This window comes from Rutidosis leptorrhynchoides, chromosome 5, assembly GCF_046630445.1.
Source record: "Rutidosis leptorrhynchoides isolate AG116_Rl617_1_P2 chromosome 5, CSIRO_AGI_Rlap_v1, whole genome shotgun sequence".
NCBI classification, from domain to species: Eukaryota; Viridiplantae; Streptophyta; class Magnoliopsida; order Asterales; family Asteraceae; genus Rutidosis; species Rutidosis leptorrhynchoides.
In genome coordinates this window covers 149,290,140-149,311,669 of record NC_092337.1, presented here as the reverse complement: position 1 = coordinate 149,311,669, position 21,530 = coordinate 149,290,140, and the positions used below count along the sequence as shown (strand labels likewise).

General features: G+C 33.7%; 1 protein-coding gene across 1 annotated transcript; it reads right to left on the bottom strand.

The window, feature by feature from the left end:
- Positions 1-16,228: 16,228 nt before the first annotated feature.
- Positions 16,229-17,747, bottom strand: LOC139849093 (transcription factor MYB90-like). Its single transcript, XM_071838766.1, has 3 exons — positions 17,547-17,747; positions 17,265-17,394; positions 16,229-16,730 (listed from the first exon to the last, which is right to left on the bottom strand). Exons 1-3 carry the CDS (start codon positions 17,674-17,676, stop codon positions 16,229-16,231), a joined length of 762 nt encoding a protein of 253 aa, XP_071694867.1. The 5' UTR covers positions 17,677-17,747.
- Positions 17,748-21,530: the final 3,783 nt, after the last annotated feature.

Sequence of the window (21,530 nt, the reverse complement as noted above, 5' to 3'; positions counted from 1 at the left end):
CATAACATAACAAAAATTAATATATGATACATATATATACTATTAATATAAAAAGGATATAACTAATAAATTTATATATATATGTGTTCGATTACAAATATGTTTATTAATAAATATACAAATGATATAGGTTCGTGAATCCAAGGCCAACCCTACATTTGTTCAATGGCGTCATATGTATTTTTACTACAAAATACAGTATTGTGAGTTTCATGTGCCCCCTTTTTAAATGCTTTTGCAATATATATTTATGGGACTGAGAATACATGCGCTGCTTTTATAACTGTTTTACGAAATAGACACAAGTAATCGAAACTACATTATGGTTGTATTATTAAACCGAATATGCCCCTTTTTAGTCTGGTAATCTAAGAATTAGGGAACAGACACCCTAATTGACGTGAATCCTAAAGATAGATCTATTGGGCCCAACGAGCCCCATCCAAAGTACCGGATGCTTTAGTACTTCGAATTTATCATGTCCGAAGGGAGTCCCGGAATGATGGGGATATTCTATATGCATCTTATTAAGGTCGGTTACCAGGTATTCACCATATGAATGAATTTTTATACAGATGAGTGTTCCTGTATTATAATTTTTGCAGATGAGTGTTCCTGCAGTTAACTATGAAAATTAAATCTTGTGGTCTATTAAAATTCTGGAAATGATTGATTATGATAAACTAATGAACTCACCAACCTTTTGGTTAACACTTGAAGGCATGTTTATTCTCAGGATTGAAGGAAATCTTTCGCTATGCATTCGCTCATTTTAAGGATATTACTTGGAGTCATTCATGGCATATTTCAAAAGACGTTGCATTCAAGTCATTGAGTTCAATAAAGATTATTATTAAGTAAATTATAGATTATGTCATTTATAGTTTGGATATTATGAAATTGTATGCATGCCTGTCAACTTTCGATGAAATGAAAGTTTGTCTTTTAAAACTAATGCAATGTTTGTAAAATGTATCATATAGAGGTCAAATACCTCGCAATGTAACTATATGTTATTGTATTCGTCCTTATGGATTAGGACGGGTCATTATATGAATGTATTTTAATTCGCAGGTTATGCGTACTATTTTATTACACATGTTATGTGTAATATAAAAATGAAATCTTGTGGTCTATTAAAATATGGAAATGATTGATTACGATAAACCTATGAACTCACCAACCTTTTGGTTGACACTTTAAAGCATGTTTATTCTCAGGTATGAAAGAAATCTTCCACTATGCATTTGCTCATTTTAAATATATTACATGGAGTCGCTCATGGCATACTTAGGACAGTACCTCGCAATGGGACCAAATGTTGATGACTTCGTCCAAATAGATTAGGATGGGCTATCACAAGTGGTGTATGGGGGAGGTGAGATGTACACCCAGGGTGAAGCACTTCAAAAGTAGAGAAAGTCGCCACTCTCTCTATTCGACGGATAAAGATATTGCTACCGAGTGAATCTCCGGCCAATAAGTAAGAATTTTTTTTTAAATAGTAAAATAAAATTTAGACACCATAAAAATGGTAGAATCAGATTTCCATAGGTTTTAAATCATGTATGGATTTCAATTTAGGCTCTAAAGGTCAGTCAAGACGCCAATAAATCAACGCTTACTGGATGCAATAATAAGTTTATATATATATATATATATATATATATATATATATATATATATATATATATATATATATATATATATATATATATATATATATATAATTCTTTTTTTTTCATTCATTCATTCATTAATTCATTCATTCAGTTTTATTCATATTCATCACCCAAATTAGAGTTTGTTCTTCAGATTCAATCTTTGATTCCTGTAAAATCTTGAGTGCATAACAATTTCATATTTCAATGAACTTGTTGGCGAGGTTGTTTACTGTATGAACCATTGTACTCATATTTCAATGCTGTGACGTTCTCTGCTCCTTTCTTATTTTTGATTTCAATATTGAATTCTTGGAGGAGTAAGATCTACTGTAGGAGTCTTGTTTTAACATCTAGCTTAATGAATAGATATTCGAGGGCTGAATGATCTGTGTAAACCGTAGTTTTGGACAAGATGAGATATGAACAGAATTTGTCGAACGCAAAAACTACAGCTAGCAGCTCCTTTTCCGTGGTGGTATAGTTCTTTTGAGCTCAAGTCAAGGTTTTACTGGCGTAATTGATTGGATGAAAATACTTATCTTTCCGTTGTTCGAGTACAACTCCAACTACGAAGTCGCTCGTATCACACATGATTTCGAATGGTAAGCTCCAATCAGAAGGTATCATGATGGGTGCATGTGTGAGCTGTTCCTTCAGATAGTTGAATGCTTTCACACATTCTTCATTAAAGACAAACGGAACTTCCTTTTTGAGGATATGAGTAATAGGTCGGGTGACGTTTGAAAAATCTTTGATGAAATGTCGGTAGAAATCGGCATGTCCAAGGAAATTCCTTACCGCTTTTACTGTGGTTTGTTCTGGAAGTTTAGCTATGGTCTCAATCTTAGCCTTATCGACTTCTATTCCTGACTTTGAAATCTTATGTCCTAAAACTGTGCCTTCTTTCACCATGAAGTGACATTTTTCCCAATTTAAAACTAAATTCGAATCTTCACACCGGGTGAGCATCTTATCAAGATTAGAAAACCACAAATCAAAGGTACTACCAAAGACTGAGAAGTCATCCATGAAGACTTCCATACAACGTTCAATCATGTCGTGGAATATCGCTACCATGCATCGCTGAAATGTAGCTGGTGCATTGCATAACCCAAAGGTCATTCGTCGGTATGCAAATGTTCCATAAGGACAGGTGAAGGTTGTCTTTTCTTGGTCCTTTGGATCGAAGGGAATTTGAAAGTAGCCGAAAAAACCGTCAAGGAAACAATAGAACACGTTTCCTGATTGACGTTCCAACATTTGATCAATGAATGGTAATGGAAAATGATCTTTATGGGTTGCATCATTAAGTTTACGATAATCTATGCAAACCCTCCAACCGGTGACCTCTCATGTTGGAATAAGTTCATTATTCTCATTTTGAATTACGGTCGTCCCTCCCTTCTTGGGTATAACTTGAACAGGATTGACCCATGGTGAATCAGAAAATAGGATAGATCAGACCGACATCTAGAAGTTTGATTACTTCTTTCTTGATGACTTCTTTAATCATTGGATTGACCCTTCTTTGCCTCTGAACTGATGGTTTGAAATCATCTTCCATGAAGATCTTGTGGCTGCAATAGTTGGGACTGATTCCTTTTATGTCGGAAATCTTCTAAGCAATTGCCTTCTTATGTGATATCAAAACCTGAATCAATTTCTCCTTCTCGTGTAGCTTGAGGTTTTTCGAAATGATTATAGGGAGTTGTGATTCTCCTTCTAAGAATGCATACTCCAGATGCTCGGGTAACTTCTTCAATTCGAATTCTGGAGGTTCCTCGATAGATGGCTTTATTCTAGCTATTTATGTTCTGTCTAATGAGTCATACCTCTCCTGAAATTCTGATGCTTCATCCTTAATAGCAGTCATTGATGGTATCTGTTCTTTGGACTTGGAAATTGTCCTTCTTAATGCTTCCTCTTCAGAAACGTCTTCTTTAGTTTCGAAGGTTGGTTCAGGAATTTCAACACAGCCCTCTTCTAACTGGGGTTCCTGAAATACCGGAATGAAATCTGTTTCTTCATTCGGTCTTCTCCTTAACAGAGGTAGGGGAATGCCTTGACCTAGCGATGCTATTTGGATAGTTTTGCCGAGAAAGTTACTTTCGGATAGGGGAGATTTATTTTGACCAGGATCTATGGCTGAATGGATGTCGAGATTTCCTTCTGGAGGTGTAAAGAACACATTTTTAGAAATTTAATATTGACTACATATGGCCATGGTATCCTCCAGATATTCGTTGAAGATTTCTTGAAAAGAATCAGTGAGATTAATATCTTCTTCGCGAGGATGGTTCATGAGATGGTTAACAATGAATGTGACTTCATCACCACCAATTCTTAATTTCAACAATTTCTCGTGAACATCAATTACGACTTTGGCAGTATTCAAGAATGGTCTGCCAAGTATGAGTGGGACCTTCGTGTCTTCCTCAATATCCATAATGACGAAATCGACGGGGAATGCGAACTTATTCACTCTGACTAGGACATCATCAGCTATTCCTCGAGGAATCTTAACTGATCTGTCCGCGAGTTGGATAGTCATTCTGGTAGGTCTTAAGTCTTTTAATCCTAGCTTCTTGAATAATGAATAGGGCATTAGGTTTACACTGGCTCTTAAGTCTGCTAACGCATTGCTAATTTGGACATCTTGCAGGTAGCAAGGTACCGTAAATCTTCATGTATCTCCTAACTTAGGGAGAATACCATGTTAAAATATCATGGAGGTCCAACGGTTAATGAAGTGGCTACAAATTTTCTACCACAGCTGCGCTAGAATTCCGAATTTTTAAAAAATCTCTTTCACAACAAAAAACTATCGATCCGACCACCGACTCCATTATCACCGCAAATCACCACAATAATCTATTATAATCATAGACTAATTTTAATAGATTATCTCATGAGTACATAGACATACCCGTGAGTTCTTCGCGATTTCTTTTACTAAGCCCTTTGATCTCGATACATGTTGTACCAAACTCGTCGTTCGTTCACCATGGTTTCAAATCGCCATCGCTTGTTAGGAATTATGGACCCAAACACGACCGGTGATTTAGACCAATCACAAAACCCACGAACGATAAATGATAAAATAAAGCATAACGATAAATGTAAACGACACGAGATTTAACGTGGTTATATCACTACTCCAAAACACGGAGAAAGGTTTACTCCACGGGCGCAAACCAGAGATTCCTCACTATAATTTTCGTGCACACTGTACAGGTTACATAGGGATTTTATTTATAGTGCAAAATAAATTAGACAATACGTATTTCTTGAGTTGCTGGAGAAGTTGAACCTCACGTTTGGTGAGGCCCATGTCACCAAACGTGACATCTATTTCCAATCAGACTCCAAGCTTCGATCAACATTATCACATCTTGACTCATCACCTCACATTTGAATCAACCTCACTTTTGGTGATAATATGTCACCATATGTAACCTTTATGTTGACAGCCTCTTGTTTTCTTGTTTAAATTTACTTCACACTTCAACAATCTCCCACTTGAAGAAGACTTCAAACAAACTCACTATCATCAACCCGTTAACCATGTTTAAACAACCCACAATAACTATAGACCATCTGATTACCAACTCCTTTTGATACCGCCAGATAAAATACCCGAATCACGCCGCATTTCACTCGTTAACCTACGAGCAAATGAAGTCTTTCGACACCAAAAATACCTCTGAGTGATAATCCAATCTCTTAGTTACTAGCTTGGGCCATCTCGGTTTCTACGCCACCACCTTCTAACAAGAAGATCATCTTCTTACACTACAAGACCAATTGAAGTATGCGACACTTCAATTATAGGATTCTTCATGAGACTACATCGACTCACCGATCACTCTTGAGACGACCCGTCCTAATCCATAAGGATGAATACAATAACATATGGTTACATTGCGAGGTTCTGACCTCTATATGATACATTTTACAAACATTGCATTTGTTTTTGAAAGAAAAACTTTCATTACATTGAAAGTTGACAGGTATGCATACTATTTCATAATACTCAACTATAAATGACCTAATATGTCATTTACTTAATAATAATCTTTATTGAACTCAACGACTTGAATGCAACTTCTTTTGAAATATGCCATGAATGACTCCAGATAATATCTTTAAATTGAGCAAATGCACAACGGAAAAATTCTTTCATACCTGAGAATAAACATGCTTTAAAGTGTCAAACAAAAGGTTGGTGAGTTCATTAGTTTATCATAATCAATCAATTTCAATAATATAATAGACCACAAGATTTTTATCAACGATAACGATAACGATAACGATAACGATAATGACGATTGAAATAATAATAATCATCTTAATAATAATACTAAAATTAATGATAATTCAGTTGACTATATCTTTTAATTCGTTCATCAAAACCATACGCTTTCTAAATGAAAAGTTATTAATTTTTTGACAGCTTTCCAAAGACATGCATATCATATATCTTATCTCAATAACATATGTATTAAATTCATGATTCTTCATAAACTATCTAACGACGAATTTAAGCATACAAGCATGCATAAACATATATACTCGAGCACTAGTCAGGGATACACTATTAATATATAAAAGATAAGATATGAATGCTCACGTATCAATATTGTGATTCAATATTGCAGGAAAGTACGTAGACGCGACAGAGATGATAAACACTAGATTGACCTCACGAGCATACCCTCGAACATTACCCATAACCTCCATAGCTATAACCCATAATTTCCTTAGCCCTATCCCGCTCGAAAAACCCGTTTTGAAATAACTTGGACAGCACTCCGTCGTAATATTTTATGTATAATACTACTAATAATAATAATATGATTATTAATAATAATAATAATAATAATATATAGTGAGAGAATTCGAGAGATAGAAGATGAAAAATGAATTAGAAACTAAAATCGTTCGACCTTTAAAGACATGCTACCTCACCTACCCCCTCATGCGATCGCATGAGATTTGTGAGGGGCACTCATGTGATCGCATGAGGCCTAGTTACAGCTCCTAAATGATTTATTCCTCTACCGACACTCTTATATATATTATTTAATATACAATATATTTAATCTTTAGAATTAATTAAATATTATATTACATTCTCGTGCATAGTTGATTTTTAATTTCAGCACCGATGAATTGTACGTTGACGCTCGACTTACGTACCGGTTCCGGTTTTTCAAACGTCCTTTCGTACGCTTAGAAAACTTGAACTTTACGTTTCGCGACACGTACCTTTATCAATAACTAGACTTATTTCACCAATAATTATACTAATTGAAGTGTAACTTATTCATTTGAGTGTTTTGGTCATTTGCTTCTTTAAATCGACGTCTCGTTATATATGATAATATTAATTTAAATCAAAACATTTTGTATATAGTTAATATTATGTTTAATCACTTTGTAAGATATATATATATATATATATATATATATATATATATATATATATATATATATATATATATATATATATTCTCAAAGAAAAAAATATAATTTTGTACATATTATATAGGATTGAAATATTTATTTAATAATATTATATTTTAGTTTATCAAAAGTAATTATATTTCAAAGTTCATTTATAATCGTTTAAATAATAGAAAAATATTATGTCGTATCACGTTTACGTTTTTGAAACACTATATATATACTTGTAGTTTATAATGTAAGCTCTAATTAAATCCTTCAAAATTCATAAACAAATTATCTTATAAAACATTTTAATAATAAAGTTCTTTTTAAACATTTTTGTACGTTTGAAACTCAATCAAATATGATAAATTTTGTTTTTCAAAACTAAATATATTTAAGCATCATTTTGTTAAAAGGTTAAAATAAGGAAAATCGTTATATCATAAAACATTTTAGGAAAGTAAAATTATATATACTCATTAATAGGTTTTGAGTTTTTAAATTATAGTTTGTTGGTGAAGAGTGGGAATAGGTCCAAAGGATAAATAAACTTATGAATTATCTTAAAGTAAAATGTCAATTTTCTTAACTTGTCGATATCCAACATCTAAGTTATTTATTTTCTACGTCCTTACTTTCATATAAAATGAAAGTTAAACTAATTATCTTATCAAAGTGACGAGGAAAATATTGTAAAGCATGAATTAGAAATCAAACAGGAATCTCCACTAACTTTTGTCTAGTTACCGTTAATTGACACATTTGTTCTTACTTGTAAATCAATTTACCATTTTCCGAATATTGTTAAAAAGAATAGATTTCTTAAATCACAGTGGACCTCATAACAGAGACCCGTAATCATATCACAATGCATCATATTATCTTTTAATTCCGTCGATAAATATATTAAACATATATTGAAACAATTATGTTCATGTAACGTGTTATACATCTAATACTTTGTTAACGTTTTCAATTAATATAACTATATAATATATATATTTATATACACAACAATGTTCGTGAATCTTCGAGCACGGTCAAAAGGTAATTGATTACATGAGTGTAGTTCCAAAATTTTGAGATTCAACATTACAGACTTTACTTATCATGTCGGAAACATATAAAGGTCAAGTTTAAATTTGGTCGGAAATTTCCGGGTTGTCACAACTCTAGACATGTCCAATCCCGAACCCACATGTTAATGATCACCCTCGTACAGGATTTCACCGTCTATCTATGATTTTCCTTTCCAGCAATAAGAAAATCCAACCGACGACCTCGTAGACTCTTCATCAAGGCTCTAGTGAGAACACAGTCACCACCTCGAAATCTACTAACTTTTCAACTTTCTGCTTTCTCGCTGGTACACTGACTTCCTCATAGCTATGAATTTCACAAACCCATCTTGTCATCCCAAGCACGCTCCCACTGTATGAGTAAGAAATAAAACCACGGCTATTCGAGAAGAAACTTGGTTCGTACCACTAGTCAGTCGTAAATTTCTTTGCCATCGGAGAGTAAAACAAGTACTCGAAGCCCTAGTGTTACCCGGAATCATCATAATAATCTTGAGAACTTTGGAGAACAACATCGCATAATTATCTCCACCACTCTACTAGTTGAATAACTCCTACTAGCTCGATAACTTCCGTCGATTACTAAACTCAACCGAGTTCCGGACACCCTCAACGATCCTGGAAAGCTCATGTTCCATAATATCCCAATCATCTTGGAATATCCGACCATACGTTTGGTTACCCAGTTTCATAACACGCAAGCACCAACTTCCACCGATAACTCCCACTGTCAACTTCGACACGATGCATCTTGTTCGTTATCCAACTACTCTAACTCGAGATAAAAACAACCTCCTGAGCTCCCATAACAAACCCACATCCCCGAAAAACACAGGTCGTATCGCTCGAAGTTTCACGAGACAAAAAAAATTCCTTCTCGCACTTGCGTCATCAAACCTGAAAAAGTTCAACCATGAAACTGACCAAATTCGAAAAATCATATCTGAAAATCCAACGGTCCGATCAACCTCGAATTTTTACCACAACTAGATCAATGTGTGTAGAATTACCAGCCCAATAATAAAGTTGATTCAACGATAGACGAACTCACAATTAATTTTCTCGCATAGCTGCGCAAACAAACCCCAAAAGGGTTTTTCCTGGCGGCTGCAAAATTCGAAATAATATAACTCCAAATTGAACGGCCGATCGCTACGAATTTTGGATATTTTTTAGACCTTCATATCCACCACCTATAGAAAAAGTTTCAAGACGATCTGACGGTTAACGAACCTGATACGGCGAAAACGGACGGTTTTATTTGTGTGGTGTCGTTAGGCCGCAAGACGTCTGATTCAGTTGATCAAGGTAGCACACAGTGGTTTTGGTTATTCATATTGTGCGGGGCGTAAATTTACTTTACTTTCTAAGGTATAGAAGGTGTAAGTTAATGTAGTGTCGTGTTGGGTTAGCTAAATGTCCTAAGTGCAGAAAAGTAAATAAGTGGGAGGACATCCGGAGTATGCAGATCAGGGAAATGTTGACCAAGATATCAGTGTTGGGTTAGGGAAAGGTAATTATGCTTATGTTATGACTATGCTCGAAATGATGGAGATCTGGTTGGATGAGCCAATTACACAGACCTACTTGTCTCTGAACTCTCGGAGTTCTCTTTGAGCAGTGAGAAGTATGTCACTTGGTCGTATAATTAAAAGGTAGAAATACCTCGGAGGTTATCCTTAGTAAAGTACTAGGTTATTTAGTGATTTAAGCTCTAATCCTAACCCTCGTTATCAATTTAGTTAACTGAATAACAATGTGCCGTGTTGATTGAACACTGATCACAAATGGAAGGAAACCGTCAGTTTAAGTTGGCAAAACCTTAAATGAAAACTAACAACCATTCCATTATACTAATGAGATCATATCAATTCAAACATTATACACCATCACAGTTGATATACTGATAGTAAAGCAGATATAAACCTAATGAGTACCTAAACAGTTGATATGACTAAGACCTAAGGCAACAATCAGACAAGAACATGCAATAGGCTTGGGTCACACAGTGAAGACACTAACTAGATCTTAACAGCTCCTAAGAAGTCTCTTCGGAACAGTAAATAGGCATATCAGGTCATTCATGTCTCAATTCCTAAGTTCCGTGTCCTAAAAGCGCATTGAATGCCTCTCGGGAACTCCGGCCATACCGAGTTCATAGAATCTTCAGATACAGTATAACCAGGGGTCTTAATCCTATGAAGTAGCTAATTTCATATAGGTGGACTAGTCCTGATCACCACCTAGGTTAGTCAATCCTTAAGATGCTAGCATACAAATCTATCAGACTCCCTAGTTCAGTATTAGAACAGTAATCGTACTAATTTAACATAATTACGCTAACCCAAACTTCTATCATGGCAATATACAGATTAATTAAGCTATCATGGTAATATCGGAACTCATTATTAAACATAAAAAGTAAGAACACATGTTTAATACAAAAGAGAAGCGTTTTGGATAAAAACCTGAAAAGGCCGAAGAAATCTGCCCGAGATCGCAGGGACTCGCCGGGATATCCTCCGGAATATAAAAGCTAAGCTAACTACTAACTAAAAGCTTGAAAATATGAAATGAATTACAAATTGAGTGTGTGTTGAAATGGATGGAGAAATCCCTTTAAATAGACTTGAAATTTGCCTGCAAACGGCTGGTAGGCCGTTTGGCAAGCCGTTTGCAGGGACCGTTTGCCAGGTTTGCCCGTTTAAGGTTCTCGTTCGCTCTGACCGTTTGACATAGTGGCAGGCCATTTGGCAGCCCATTTCGCAGGCCGTTTGGCTTGCTGATTTGCTTGATCGTAACTTGATTTCTTTTCTTTCACCGTTTTCGCTCTAGTTCTTCATTTTAGCTCCGTTTTACTTGATTCTTTTTACATCGCCTTCGTAATTACTTAATCTACAAAATCAACCGAAAAATAGATAATTTTGCCGAAAAAGTTTAAATCTTTATTGTTCTAGGGCTCAATATTGGGGATAAAAATGTGACTTTTTAGCCGATATCAGAACCCTCTATGAATTTTCGACCACAGCTCTACAATTCAACCCTAAACCGAGTTACTGCAACTTCGAAAAATTGTATCTCCAAATCCAACCGTCTAATCATTTTCAAATTTGGTACACTACGAGATCTATGAGTCTTCAACCTACGGTTAAAATATCATGGAGGTCCAACGGTTATCGAAAATGCTACAAATTTTCTACCACAGCTGCGCTAGAATTCCGAATTTTTGAAAAATCTCTTTCACAACAAGAAACTATCGATCCGACCACCGACTCCATTATCACCGCGAATCACCACAATAATCTATTATAATCATAGACTAATTTTAATAGATTATCTCATGAGTACATAGACATACCCGTGAGTTCTTCGCGATTTCTTCAACTAAGCCCTTTGATCTCGATACATGTTGTACCAAACCCGTCGTTCGTTCACCATGCTTTCAAATCGCCATCGCTTCCACTCAAAACCATGATCTCTTGATACCAGTTGTTAGGAATTATGGACCCAAACAAGACCGGTGATTTAAACCAATCACCAAACCCATGAACGATAAACAATAAAATAAAGCATAACGATAAATGTAAACGACACGAGATTTAACGTGGTTATATCCCAATTCCAAAACACGGAGAAAAGTTTACTCCACGGGCGCAAACCAAAGATTCTTCACTATAATTTTCGTGCACACTGTACAAGTTACCTAGGTATTTTATTTATAGTGTGTAGTGACCCGGACTTTTCCATGTTTATATATATTAATTGAGATTGATATTTACATGACTAAATGTTTCCAACGTGTTAAGCAATCAAACTTATTAAGACTTGATTAAATGAAATAAGTTTCATATAGACAATTGATCACCCATGTTGACGGGCGATTCACGAACGTTACAAAATTGTAAAAACTACATGTTGTGGTATATATATAGACATATATATATATGGTTTACATAAGATTATGATGAGTAAGTATCATACTAAGTATATTAACAATGTGTGATATACATAAGAAATGATATTACTAAGTTAAGAAACTCGAAATGATATATATATATATATATATATATATATATATATATATATATATATATATATATATATATATATATATATATATATATATATATATATATATATATATATATATATATATATATAACGATTATCGTTATGATAACGTCTACTAAATACATATGTATCATATTAAGATATTGATACACTATATTTAACAAGATAAAATGATATTTAAATATATCACTAAGTGTGTTAACAACGAACTACATATGTAAAAACAAGACTACTAACCCAAGAATTACGAAACGAGACTTATATGTAACGATTATCGTTGTAACGATATTTTAATGTATATATCATATTAAGAGATATTCATACATCATAATATCATGATAATATAATAATTTAGCATCTCATTTGATATAATAAACATTGGGTTAACAACATTAATTGAGATCGTTAACTTAAAGGTTTCAAAACAACACTTACATGTAACGACTAATGAAGACTTAACGACTACATTAGAATGTATATACATGTTGTGTTTTGATATGTATTCTTACACTTTTGAAAGACTTCAAGACACATATCAAAATACTTCTACTTAACAAAAAGGCTTACAATTACATCCTCCTTCAGTTTCATCAACAATTCTACTCGTATGCACCCGTATTCGTACTAGTACAATACGCAGCTTTGAGATGTATGTACTATTGGTATATACTCTCCAATAATCAGCTCTTAGCAGCCCATGTGAGTCACCTAACACATGTGGGAACCATCATTTGGCAACTAGCATGAAATATCTCATAAAATTACAAAAATATGAGTAATCATTCATGACTTATTTACATGAAAACAAAATTACACATCCTTTATATCTAATCCATATAACAACGACAAAAAACACCTACAAACACTTTAATTCTTCAATTTTCTTCATCTAAGTGATCTCTCTCAAGTTCTATCTTCAAGTTCTAAGTGTTCTTCATAAATTCCATAAGTATAGTTTCATAAAAATCAAGAATACTTCCAAGTTTGCAAGTCTACTTCCAAGCTTTCTAATCCATTCCAAGTAATCATCTAAGATCAAGGAACCTTTGTTATTTACAGTAGGTTATCTTTCTAATTCAAGGTAATATTCATATTCAAACTTTGATTCAATTTCTACAACTATAACAATCTTATTTCGAGTGAAAATCTTACTTGAACTGTTTTCGTGTCATGATTCTGTTTCAAGAACTTTCAAGCCATCCAAGGATCATTTAAAGCTAGATCCATTTTTCTAATTTCCAGCGGTTTTATCCAGAAAACTTGAGGTAGTAATGATGTTCATAACATCATTCGATTCATACATATAAAGCTATCTTATTCGAAGGTTTAAACTTGTAATCACTAGAACATAGTTTAGTTAATTCTAAACTTGTTCGCAAACAAAAGTTAATCCTACTAACTTGACTTTTAAAATCAACTAAACACATATTATATATCTATATGATATGCTAACTTAATGATTTAAAACCTGAAAACACGATGAACACCATAAAATCGGATATACGGCGTCGTAGTGAAACCGGGGGCTGTTTTGGTTTGGATAATTAAAAACTATGATAAACTTTGATTTAAAAGTTGTTCTTCTGGGAAAATGATTTTTCTTATGAACATGAAACTATATCTAAAAATCATGGTTAAACTCAAAGTGAAAGTATGTTTTCCAAAATGGTCATCTAGACGTCGTTCTTTCGACTGAAATGACAACCTTTACAAAAATGACTTGTAACTTGTAATTCCAACTATAAACTTATAATTTTTCTGTATAGATTCATAAAGTTAAGTTCAATATGAAACCATAGCAATTTTATTCACTCAAAACGGATTTAAAATGAAGAAGTTATGGGTAAAACAAGATTAGTTATTTTTGCTTGTTGTAACTACGTGAAAATTGGTAACAAATCTATATTAATCATATCCTAGCTAACTTATATTGTATTATACATGTATTCTAATATATTATGTAATCTTTAGATACCATAGACACGTATGCAAATGTTTTGACATATCATATCGACCCATCTATATATATTATTTGGAGCAACAATAGACACTATATATGCAGTAATGTTGGAGTTAGCTATACAGGGTTGAGGTTGATTCCAAAAATATATATAGTTTGAGTTGTGATCTAGCCTGAGACGTGTATACACTGGGTCGTGGATTGATTCAAGATAATATATATCGATTTATTTCTGTACATCTAATTATGGACAACTAGTTGTAGGTTACTAACAAGGACAGCTGACTTAATAAACTTAAAACAGTAAAACGTATTAAAAATGTTGTAAATATATTTTGAACATACTTTGATATATATGTACATATTTGTTATAGGTTCGTGAATCGACCAGTGGCCAAGCCTTACTTCCCGACGAAGTAAAAATCTGTGAAAGTGAGTTATAGTCCCACTTTTAAAATCTAATATTTTTGGGATGAGAATACATGCAGGTTTTATAAATGATTTACAAAATAGACACAAGTACGTGAAACTACATTCTATGGTTGAATTATCGAAATCGAATATGCCCCTTTTTATTAAGTCTGGTAATCTAAGAATTAGGGAACAGACACCCTAATTGACGCGAATCCTAAAGATAGATCTATTGGGCCTAACAAACCCCATTCAAAGTACCGGATGCTTTAGTGCTTCGAAATTTATATCATATCCGAAGGGTGTCCCGGAATGATGGGGATATTCTTATATATGTATCTTGTTAATGTCAGTTAATGCATATTTTTATCTCTATGTATGTGATGTATATTAAAATATGAAATCTTGTGGTCTATTATTATGATTTGATAATATATAGGTTAAACCTATAACTCACCAACATTTTTGTTGACGTTTTAAGCATGTTTATTCTCAGGTGATTATTAAGAGCTTCCGCTGTTGCATACTAAAATAATGACAAGATTTGGAGTCCATGCTTGTATGATATTATGTAAAAACTGCATTCAAGAAACTTATTTTTGATGTAATATATTCTTATTGTAAACCATTATGTAATGGTCGTGTGTAAACGGTATATTTTAGATTATCATTATTTGATAATCTACGTAATGCTTTTAAACCTTTATCGATAAAATAAAGGTTATGGTTGTTTTAAAAATGAATGCAGTCTTTGAAAAACATCTCATATAGAGGTCAAAACCTCGCGACGAAATCAATTAATATGGAACGTTTATAATCAATATGAACGGGACATTTCATAGTGCAAAATAAATTAGACAATACGTATTTCTTGACTTGCTGGAGAAGTTGAACCTCACGTTTGGTGCGGCCCAAGTCACCAAACGTGACATCTATTTCCAATCAGACTCCAAGCTTCGATCAACACTATCACATCTTGACTCATCACCTCACGTTTGAATGAACCTCACTTTTGGTGATAATATGTCATCATATGTGACCTTTATGTTGAAAGCCTCTTTTTGTCTTGTTTAAATTTACTTCACACTTCAACATCTATTTGAGTAATCTTAATACAATCTTGCTTTTCAAAGAAAAAAAGAATTTTTAGAATCATTAGAGCACTATGAGTTGTGACATTGAGCTTAGTGTTAAATATCAGTGTTAAAACTTAACACTGAGGCCAAAACAGGGGAAATCGTTCAGTGTTAAATTTAAGTGTTAAATCAATTATAAAAAACTGAAAAATAAAAATAAAAATAATACGGAGTAAAAGAAGAAAAAAGAAAAGAAAAAAATTACAGCGTTACATAGGCAACGGTGGGAGGCGACATCGAGTTTTAACGCCGGTTTAACGCCGGTGGGGACTCGACGGTACCACCGTCACCGGAGTTAATTTGGCATAACGATGAAAAAAAACCCACGACTCCTAGTGCTCTTATTACTCCATGTTATACATCCATTTAATACATTATTAATTTATGTTAACGATTTATTTGACGAGGTCACTATTACAAAGAGTTAAAAGTAGAAATGTCGATTATAATCAAGTTTTAGGATGATAGTTGTTCCGAATTTAGAATGTCCCACATATCATCCATGGAAAAATCAAACAAACTATTTCCACTGTCATCTTGTTCGAAATAATCTAAACTAGCTTCATCACCCTCTATCGGAGAACCACCAAATGACCACCCAATTTCACCGTCAATATCCATATCTTGATCATCAAATAGCTCGTCCAAATACTTGTTGATCTTTTCATCTTGTACTCTAGGTGACGACGATATTAACCCTTGGGAGACATTCGACGCATTGTGAACATCATCATTTAAGTTTCTTTCGTTATTGAATGCACTAAGCAAGTTTGAGTTTTTAGTTTCGGAGAATATGCGCGGTTGTGGCTTAATAACTGTGACTGTGATGCCTTGTGATGAGTCTTCGTTTTTAGATTCTTTCCTTTGTTTTTTGATATTGGAGCGAATATGCGTGTTCCAGTAATTCTTAACATCGTTAGCAGTTCTTCCGGGTATTCTCCTCGCAATCAAGGACCATCTACAAATAATTAACGTCAACATTGATATTTATTTAGTTTCAGAATACTAAACATAGTCATTAGGACTGTGTTTAAGCATACATAGAATACATAACTTATTTGCATAGTTTATATGGAAAAAACATTATACCAAATTAAATAAGCTATGGAAGTTAGTATTGTAATTTACAAGTAATCATAAGTCTATACTAGCTCTAAAGCCTACATACTGTATACATAATTAAATATATACATGTAATTTGATTGAGTAAAATAAAATGTAATATATCATTTTATTGTAATTTCGTCATCTCAATTTAATAGTTCATGTTTAAATTTTCAAGTTTTATTTACCTTCTTTCACTTAAATAATCTTTATGTGATATATTATTTAATAAAATTTATATAAATGAGAATACTTTAAAACCTCATACATTTAGAAGAATTTTATCATAAATACATAACATAAATGAATATATTTTAAGTTAAAATTAACAAAGAAAGATGACTATTAAATTGAGATGAGAGAATATTTACATATGTACCACCTGTACCTGTTTCCTAAAAGCTTGTGAAGTCTAAGTATGAGATCAACTTCATCTTCACCAAAATCCCCTCTCTTTATATTTGGCCTTAGATAATTCAACCATCTCAATCGACAACTTTTCCTGCATCGGTTCAAACCTATAAACAACATTTAAAAATACATTAATGTACGTGAATGACGTACACATGCATCACGGTGTCATTTAATCATAAAAAAGAAGTTATATCGGGGAACTTTTAATATGGTTTTTGAAGAAAAATAATAGAAGGCGTGTATATATGAAAGTCACCTGCTTTGAGAGGAACAAGGTGCCATTTCCCTTCGCCGTATTTTTCAACACAACTTCTGAGAAGTGTATCTTCTTCTGCTGTCCATGCACCTTTCCTTAACCCTATACCATTTTTGCTAACGGATCTCATTTTGTAATCTATGCAAGTGTACTTGTATATTTACATATAAAATGCCGAATAGTATATATTGTTGAGAATGTTTATTCAGAGTATAGTAACATAGCTTGAAGCTATGTGGTATTTACCACTCTCAGCATATATAATTCTTATAACCAATATGATGTTCCACATATAGACCGCAAATAAATTCTACATGTACGCTTCTAGTTCCACATATAATCACCTACGTGCACCCTCTATGTTCCACACAAGCATCAAAGTAGGAAGTTGCAAAGGCTAACGTAAAAAATTAATATTAGTACTGTACGTTTATAACATGTCATTTTCATTTCTAATTTGATAATATTTTCTTGGGTCTATTTTATCATATAAGTTTTATTTTGAAAAAAAAAAATATGAATAATTATTGAAATGTTGGTCATATAAACAATCTAACATGAAACAAATTTTTATTTTTTTTAGTGTGCTTATTTATGGGTTAAACAAGTGTAGGGACTTGAGAGTCGTTTTCTATAAGTTAAAGATTGGTGGCTGAAGAATGAAATTTAAAAGCTTGTTGCTGAATTAGAAATGGAGGCTACGAAACTTGAGGGACCTCGATGCAGGGTCGTCTCATTGTTTTTGAAGGTCCTGTTCGAGACGCAAAATGGGCCCTAATTATTTGGCCCAAAGACAGAGCTTTAGGCGTAGGGAGGGGCTATGGCCCCACGCAATAAAAATGTAACTTGTAGCTCTTTAAGTTACGAACGTTTAGGATTTCTGAATCAACTGAATTGAAGTCTGTATGAAGGAGATATGATGAAAATTGTGAAAGCTCTCTAAATTTGCAAGTTGTCTCTGCTTTATACGGATTCAGATTTAGTTAATTTAAAAGTTCAAATACTCGTAACTTAAAGGGTTACAAGTTTCTATTTTATGGTTACATTAAAGTTCTGATCCTCTCGTCCAGCAGAGCCCCTATCTTGTCTGGGATATCGCTAACATACTAAAAATTTATTTGTAAAAAAATGTACTAAAACTTTAAATTGTACCATAAGTAATTTTATCTTCTTGATAAAACATGTCATATGTGGCCCCCTTATAAAATTCTTAAAGCTCCATCACTTAAGGATAAACGAGAATCGGTGAATATAGTTTGGGTTATCTAATAGTTGAGACCAAACTGTAATAACTATCTTTTTAAGTTCAAAATCTGTAAACTAGTTAATTACAATTCGAAGTTCTTATTTGAATAATATTCTGTTACTGTATATAAATAAATGCATTACTTTTTTTTTTCAAAATTTTGGGCCCCTAAAAATTTTTAGACCCTCTTCAGTTGCACACTCTGCACAAGTGCTGAAGACGCCCCTGCCTGGATGCAATACAACAACAACAACAACAACAACAACAACAACAACAAAACCCAATACCACATGAGTGATGTATGGGGGAGGTGAGATGTAGACAATCATTCCTCTATCCGAGAATAAAAACAAGTCATTTCTCCACCCAGGGTGAAGCACTCTCAAAAGTAGAAAAAGTCGTCTCTCTCTCTATTCGACGGATAAAGATATTGCTACCGAGTGGACCTCCGGCCAATAAGTAAGAATTTTTTTTTGGAAAAATAGTAAAATAAAATTTAGACACCATGAAAATGTTAGAATCAGATTTCCATAGTTTTAAATCATGTATGGATTTCAATTTAGGCTCTAAAGGTCAGTAAGATGCCAATAAATCAACGTTTACTGGATGCAATAATGAGTTTATATATATATATATATATATATATATATATATATATATATATATATATATATATATATATATATATATATATATATATATATATATATATATATATATATATATATATATATATAATTCATTTTTTTCATTCATTCATTCAGTTTTATCATATTCATCACCCAAATTAGAGTTTGTTCTTCAGATTCAATCTTTGATTCCTGTAAAATCTTGAGTGCATAACAATTTCATATCTCAATGAACTTGTTGGCGAGGTAGTTTACTATATGAACCTTTGTAATCATATTTAAATGATGTGACATTTTCTGCTCATTTCTTATCTTTGATTTCAATATCGAATTCTTGGAGGAGTAAGATCTACTGTAGGAGTCTTGGTTTAGCATCTAGCTTAGTGAATAGATATTCGAGGGCTGAATGATCTGTGTAAACCGTAGTTTTGGACAAGATGAGATAGGAACAGAATTTGTTGAACGCGAAAATTACGGCTAGCAGCTCCTTTTATGTGGTGGTATAGTTCTCTTGAGTTCAAGTCAAGGTTTTGCTGGCGTAATTGATTGGATGAAAATGCTTATCTTTCCGTTGTCTGAGTACAACTCCAACTATGAAGTCGCTCGCATCTCACATGATTTCGAATGGTAAGCTCCAATCAGGAGGTATCATGATGGGTGCATATGTGAGCTGTTCCTTCAGATAGTTGAATGCTTGCACACATTCTTCATTAAAGACAAATGGAACTTCCTTTTCGAGGAGATGAGTAATAGGTCGGGTGACCTTTGAAAAATCTTTGATGAAACGTCGGTAGAAACCGGCGTGTCCAAGGAAACTCCTTACCACTTTTACTGTGGTTTGTTCTGGAAGTTTAGCTATGGTCTCAATCTTAACCTTATCGACTTCTATTCCTGACTTTGAAATCTTATGTCCTAAATCTATGCCTTCTTTCACCATGAAGTGACATTTTTCCCAATTTAGAACTAAATTCGAATCTTCACACCGGGTGAGGAACTTGTCAAGGTTAGAAAGGCATGAATCAAAGGTACTACCAAAGACTGAGAAGTCATCCATGAAGACTTCCATACAACGTGCAATCATGTCGTGAAATGTAGCTAGTGCATTGCATAACCCAAAGGGCATTCGTCGATATGCAAATGTTCCATAAGGACAAGTGAAACTTGTCTTTTCTTGGTCCTTTGGATCGAGGGGAATTTGAAAGTAGCCGAAAAAACCGTCAAGGAAACAATAGAAGTCCCTATAATCTGCTCTGTCTAATGAGTCATACCTCTCCTGGAATTCTAATTCTTCATCCTTAATAGCGGTCATTGATGCTATCTGTTCTTTGGACTTGGAAATTGTCCTTCTTAATGCTTCTTCTTTAGAAACGTCTTCTTTAGTTTCGAAGGTTGGTTCAGGAATTTCAACACATCCCTCTTCTAACTGGAGTTCCTGAAATACCGGAATGAAATCTGTTTCTTCATTTAGTCTTCTCCTTAACAGAGGTAGGGGAATGCCTTGACCTAGCGGTGCTATTTGGATAGTCTTGCCGAGAAAGTTACTTTCGGAGAGGGGAGATTTATTTTGACCATGATCTATGGCTGAATGGATGTCGAGATTTCCTTCTGGATGTGTAAAGAACACATCCTTAGAAATTTGATCTTGACTACATATAGCCATGGTATCCTCTAGATATTCTATGAAGAGTTCTTGAAAAGAATCAGTGCGATTAATATCTTCTTCGTGAGGATGGTTCATGCGACGGTCAACATTGAATGTGACTTCATCACCACCAAATCTTAATTTCAACGATTTCTCGTGAACATCAATTACGGCTTTGGCAGTATTCAAGAATGGTTTGCCAAGTATGAGTGGGACCTTCGTGTCTTCTCAATATCCATAATGACGAAATCGACGGGGAATACGAACTTATCCACTCTGACTAGGACATCATCAGCTATTCCTCGAGGAATCTTAACTGATCTGTCCGCGAGTTGGATAGTCATTCTTTTAGGTCTTAAGTCTTTTAATCCTAGCTTCTTGAATAATGAATAGGGCATTAGGGTTACACTGGTTCCTAAGTCTTCTAACGCATTGCTAATTTGGACATCTTGCAGGTAGCAAGGTAC